Here is a 6645-nt window from a genome sequence, read left to right as displayed (position 1 = left end):
GTGGGTTACACGCGACGATGAGGGCGATTGCTAATTTGAGGGAATAAATTAGGGGGGGAGGCAACATCCACACACAAGATTTCAATCTAGAATCTCTGACTTACAAAAACGTCTCCCTAACCACTCAATCACGAAGGCTTACTTTGTTGTGGTTTTTCTATCTGCTATTCCTTTCATTCAGTCAAGCCTAATGTTTGTGTGAATTGATATTTTCGGTGAGTAGATCGAATAAGTAATAATCCCTTTAGATAAATGAAAATGCCGATGAAACGGGGAAATTTTGAACCATTAAAAGGGAAATTATGCTTTCCGAAGATTGTGTTGAATTCTCAACAAGGAAATTTATATTTTCGGAATGCATGTCCTTGATGAACTAGTGCGTGTTGGTGCAACTATGGTAACATTTCAATCCAACAGGGTTTTGAGACACTGAATTCGCAACAGAATGAATATGGCAGTAACAAAATAGAATCATAAAACAAAAACAATTAAATTAGATTCTGCCACTGTGCAGCAAGTTTTTCGAAAACAATAATTTTTAAAAACTGATCACATAATGAGTGCATGGCAAACAAGCATGCGATTGAAATTAATTAACAACGATAATCAAACAAAACACGCAATATATACATATTACTCGATTTCGCCTAAAGCTTTCAACTTAATTAATTATTCATCATTTTACGAGGAAATTGTTAACCCATTACTTCGAGTTGTTTGCTGTTATTCAAACTGCATATGACAAGTTTAATAACTCCAGGGAGAGTACATAATAAGTAGGGTGACAGTTATTTAATTGTATGTTGTAGAGATTAAGCGCTAAATCACTTCCAAATGTTGGATATGAAAAGAAAGTACTAAATCAGGGTGGCCACTCTAGGACCATGATAAAATTCAAGTATAATTCCCGGTTTTCAAGGCGAACTTTCCAAAAATTCAAACAGATAAATATCATAATAATATAAAGGGTCTATGTGATTCCAACATCCAAAAATTCTAATTCAATTAAACGGTATACGTAATATAATTAAAATATTTAATTTAAGGTGCTGAGTTTCTATTTACAATCAGAGACGCAACAACGATTTTTTGACTGAACAGGCGGGGAGAAAATTCCAGGATAAAAGTACTAATACTAAAAATAATAACATTATTATTTATTATTATAACATTATTATTATTATTATTATTGATATGTTTAATTTTACTTCGCTTCTTGTGCCACGTTTGGCTAATTTGCGAAGATGGGGACGAGTGATGTGATGAAATTGATGAATGGACTAACATTGTTTTTGTTATTATTATTAGTAGTAGTAGTAGTAGTAGTATCAAAGACGTTATTATGCTCGTAAATTATGTAAAAAGGAGGTAGAAGTTGGTGCTAAAGCATTTGTGTTCGAACAAACGATTTCAATTATTTTTTCAACACATGGCACAGTAGTTCGGATTCTACTTTAAACTGTAGGTCCAGTCCCGATTAGCCTTTCTGTGCATCAAGTGGACTTAAAACCACAAATCAATCAATCAATTTTACAACATTTTTTCATTTAGATAGTTCGGCGCCCAGGACCGACTCCCGCCGCCTCCTAGCTGTGGTTATAAACTTGATACTAAGGAAAGTAGAAGATGCGAGCGAAGCGAGCAAGAAAATTCTACGAAAATAATTTTTATTTACATCAAATGTGAATAGGATTTGGATTAAAAAAGTTGTAATTTTTCACGTCTACGGAGAAAAATTCCAATAGAATTCACGCAGAATTCCCGGAATTCCCGGTGAGTAGCCATCCTGTAAATGGTATCTAATTCCAGTTCTTTTTTAATTAACGCACAAAAATATTAGAAACGCCCGCACAACTTTCAAGATGTTTTAGGAAGTTGGAAGTTATTGTTATCCTCATGACTGTGACTTATCTGAATTTATGATATTTGTGACTTGGAGTTCGCATGGACCCCATTCTTTCAATATACATAACAAATGTAGTTGAGTTTTTTGTTACTAAACTTAAACGCTTTACGTCTATATGTATTTACTGCAATACATAATACTTCAAATTACTTACAAGCTACCTCAAATTTACTCCCAGTTAGTGCACACGTACGATGCGCCATCTGGACAAGGAACATTGCAATTTAACACTTGGTCTTTACTATTCTGATCTTATTTCTTGGACAAAACCTACAAGGTTCCTTCTTTTTGCTAACAATTCTATCATAATCAATAGCTTGTTGGGAATTCCGAACGTGAACCCCCAATGCTCCTATGATTGCTGAATCTAATCTATAACACTCGAGGATTCTATCTCCTCGGATCAATTTCTTCAATGTAGTTCACTCCATATTTATCTTAGAAAAATACCTCGTCTGTGGAATTTGTTCTCTTGCCAGTGAGGGTATTTGAGGTGCCATCTAATCCAGGCAAAAAGTGCCGCAGAATCCAGTGCACTGAACCACATGGTTCAAATTATCTACACCCGATTGATTTAGTATATTTTACTTCACTTTTCTGCCACTGTTTGTTAATCGCGTAGATGAGAAAAATTCTGAAAATTCCTCGTGTGGGCAGAATGGTAGGCTATAGGCCACCCTTGTCCACTTGGTGGCGACGCTTCTGCCATCTAGCGTGTGAAGATTCCTAAATTGTAATGATCCATGCAGCTTAATTTCAAGTTTAACTAGACCTTTGATTCTCAAATTCCAGCTGAGCGAAGCTATTCCTCTCAAGCTTCCTACATAAGCAGTGGATAAGCACATACTTTTTACCCACATTGTTTGCTTGCTTGGTGCCGTCCTGCACCACTCTCTCATACTTTCCGCTAATTTGTCCTCTTCTCACTTGACTCAAGAGCTCGGGTTTCCGAACATGTTAATTAGTAAACTTTAGTTATTAGTTTCCAACTCACAACAACCGCTTTAATTACCTGCGTCGGAGTTAAAATTTTACTTTGAGGATTAGCAATAGCATAAATCACCTTCTTCTTACCTCCCCCTCCGACCCTTTCCCTCCAGGTTGAAATTGCGCTAACCGCATTTCTCCGACCGGTTAAAACATGATTTCATTACCATATGGATTGGGAGTAAATGGGTTCGCACACAGTACATGAACCAGCAGTGGCGTGTCTGGGAAACGTTGGTAGGGGTTGAATAAACAACTACGGTATTAGAATAAAGCGCGGACTACTGAAAAAAAACCGTGCACATCTCGATATTCCTGGGTATGCAAGTGTTTGTTTGAAATGTTATTTTTTTTTAAAGTCCACTTTAGGCACAGAAAGGCTAATCGGGATTGAACCTACAGTTTAAAGTGGGTTCCGAACCACTATGTGCTTCCACCGGGAATCGAACCCGGAGCTACATTTATTTACGCAAAAGTTTCATTTTTTGAATTGGTTACATTTGTCTAGTTCTTGTTTAGTTATTTCACGTCGACTTCCAACCTCTATGGTTAATCGTGCCGATGAGGATGAATGATGGGACAAACGTGATGCATCCGTGCCTGAAGAAGGTTCGAATCTGCCTCGCGTTACGCTGACTACTCCGCCACTGAGGCTGGAAGAAGAGTTATGTGTCACGGAAGAGAGCGATTTGAAATATTCTCCTTCAGCTCAAATTAACGTTTCGCCTAAAATATCGGCCAAATTACGTTGTCTTGTCCTGAGTAGCCATTGTGTGAAACGGAAAAACATGCTAACTGGCAGTGATATGGGATGTATTGATTCATTGAATTGAAAATGTTGGATGCGTCAGCACTTAGGCTATTTTTCACCCATCTCATTATACAGGTTCAAGACATGGTCGTTAAGGATCCAAAAACCCATACATTTTAATGGGTTCTATTAAGTTCCCCAACAAGACCGGAATCTTTTTTCTCGCACAATTTAAATTCGCTCCAAGTCGAGTATTGTTACATTTTAATATGGAACTTGGACCGGATTAAAACTGATACGGAAAAAAGGTTCCTGGACCTTATTTAAATTGATCCGCAAAAAAGGTTCCTGAAATGAATTTAAATACTTTACAGATAAAAAGGTTATTTACGGTCCAAAACCCATTCACGTTTGCTGATTTTCTCTACTGGACCGGAATTGAATGTATTTAAAATTCCTGGATCTTTAACAATAGGTCCTAGCTCAAGATCCATATTCTAACTAAAATCAACATTTGTCTCTGACTAAATTATCCTTACCTAATTAAAAAAAGGTAGGACAGTAAAGGGGCACTCAGCAAATATGAATACAAACACAGGACAGCACAGGCCGTAGGTCTAGACGCCAGAGCCTCGTTGGCCTGCAAGGGCGAACAACGTGTAAGTGACGTTGACTTTTGGGCGATCACTTACACCCCCCGGGGATGTATAGTAAGGGAGGATCATAAAAGATTTGAGTAAGACTTCATTTTGCGGCAGTCAGTGTTTACATACAGAGTGGCTCATATTGCATCTATCAACTTATAATGACAACGAGTAGGAACTTACGTGTAATAACTCTATACGGTTATGAAATAAAAATATTCACATATATATTTAATATACGAGGGCCGTACCGAAAGTAATGCAAAAGTGGTCGGTCATAACCTCTTTATTAACTGATGTAGATCGTTCAAATTGCACATGTAGTTGGAGTGACTCTTCCTCTATACAGGTGTTTCAGAATCTTTGTCTTCCTTGCAGGTGAATAATGAATTCTAAGCAGAAGCAACGTGCTGTCATCGAGTTCTTGACGAAGAAGGGGTGCAGGCTGTCCGACATCCACAGAAGGCTACAGAATGTGTACGGAGATGACAGCATTGACAAGAGCAATGTGAACAGGTAGATGAAGTTTACAGAAGGGGAAGTCAGCATTGAAGACAAACCGCGCAGTGGGAGACTGACACGAATCGTCAGCGAGTGGGTGATTCGTGCGGACAGACGTGTCACGATCCGTGAGCTTGCTGAACAACTGAACTGTGGTCACAATGGCATACAGAAGATGGTGGAAAGCTTGGCTTATCGGAAAGTAAGTGCGAAGTGGGTACATCGGCAGTTGACACCCGAGTGGAAGGAGAGAAGAGTGGAAGTCTGCTCTTATCTGCTTGAAGTGTTCGAAGCCAATGAATACACTTTTTATCCAGATATGATAACAGGGGATGAAACGTGGGCGTATCTTTATAATCCAGAAACAAAGAATAAGTCCAAGGAATGGCGGCACATCTCTTCTCCAAGGCCTAAGAAGTTCAAGAGCCAGCGGTCAGAAAAGAAAGTGATGGTGACTGTTTTTTGGGATGACAAGGGCGTCATTCTCCCTGATTTCCTGGAACGCGGCCGTATATATATGCACGGTGACTGACGGTTCAAAACATTACCCGTAACTCTCCACTGTGTAACCCACCTCAGAATGCCGTGTCTATCTGGAACAGGTGCATGGTAATCTTTGTTGTTCCGCCGCAGTGCCAGGTGTCTGTTTGGATGAAAACTCCACCGCCGCAATTCGCGTATGAACAGGCCAACGTTCCACTTATCGCCTGACTCTCCACGGATGTAGGTATCCCGCGCCTGCGCAGGTGCATTTTGGCAGAGTTGCCAACTCAAATTGGTAGATACAATATTCACCACCCTGTATTACCACCTTCTCAATGTATGGCGTTCTCCTTTCTTCTTTAGTGGAAGTTGAGTTAAACGAGAAGAGAATAACTACATCAACCCTTCTCCTGTGTGTTGTTTACCTTCAATACAAATGAAAATATAGATCACGATATGCAAATGGTAGTAAATTTTCGATTGCATATATTTGCAAAAGCATGGGCAAAAAGCTATGTCAAAATGCGAAAGGATCAAATAACAGAATTCCCATTCCGCTCCTTTTTCTAACGGACACTGAAACCACAAAACAAAATTGTGCATCCGATCAGTAGGGTACGTGAAACTGACGGTGGGGTTTCACATGTTCACGGCGGGTGGTTAATTAATATAATTCGTTCAAAATGGAATTCATGCAATACGGCAATATTGTGCTTCGGAACGGAATTATTGGGACGATATTGCGCCGAATGTATTTTTTATGATTCAGCGCGCTTCACAATTCTTCATATTTGTTCACTGGACTTGATAGAGTTGGTTGTGCATGTGATGTCCGAGGGTCACCCGATGGTGCAGTGGTAGCGTCGTCGCCCTGTAAAAAAGGGATCTCGGATTCGATACCCGATGGAGGCACATAGTGGCTCGGATCCCACTTCAAACTGTAGGTCCAGTCCGGATTAGCCTTTTTGTGCATACAGTGGACTTAAAACACCAACTCATTCAATCAATCGATGTGATGTCCGAGTCTTGCACAAGATCGAAGGCATTAAATGTTCCATTCCAGAAGCCTGATAAATAATGGATATCCTTCAATGGTGTCCTTGGCCTCACACTATAGTGCCGATCTCAGTGCCGGAGTGGTTAGAACAGCGCGCTATGACGCCAGGGGTCCTGGATTCGAATCCATATCTGGGAATAGGTGTTCTTTGTTGAGTGTCCCTTCATCAATTTCATGATATCATCACTCATCATGATTTTCGCGATCAACCAAAAGTGGGAGAAATATGACGTAAAATACACCAAATCAATCAATGAGTGTCTTTGAAAGTCTCTGTTTATTAAATTACCGCTAACTCAATAACTCCCTTAAATAT

The 6645-nt window shown here is 39.5% G+C and overlaps 1 protein-coding gene across 1 annotated transcript; it reads left to right on the top strand.

The window, feature by feature from the left end:
* Positions 1–4808: 4808 nt before the first annotated feature.
* Positions 4809–5321, top strand: LOC145981933 (histone-lysine N-methyltransferase SETMAR-like). The gene has a single exon (XM_083115429.1). The coding sequence runs from the start codon at positions 4809–4811 to the stop codon at positions 5319–5321; it is 513 nt and encodes a 170-aa protein (XP_082971555.1).
* The last annotated feature ends 1324 nt before the right edge of the window (positions 5322–6645 follow it).

The sequence above is a fragment of the Lepisma saccharinum genome, chromosome 30, assembly GCF_977018435.1.
Source record: "Lepisma saccharinum chromosome 30, izLepSacc3.1, whole genome shotgun sequence".
In the NCBI taxonomy this organism is placed as follows: domain Eukaryota; kingdom Metazoa; phylum Arthropoda; class Insecta; order Zygentoma; family Lepismatidae; genus Lepisma; species Lepisma saccharinum.
This window is presented reverse-complemented; position numbering and strand designations above follow the sequence as displayed.

Coding starts and splice junctions, on each gene's coding strand:
- LOC145981933 (XM_083115429.1), top strand. CDS start 4,809: ATGAAGTTTACAGAAGGGGAAGTCAGCATTGAAGACAAACCGCGCAGT.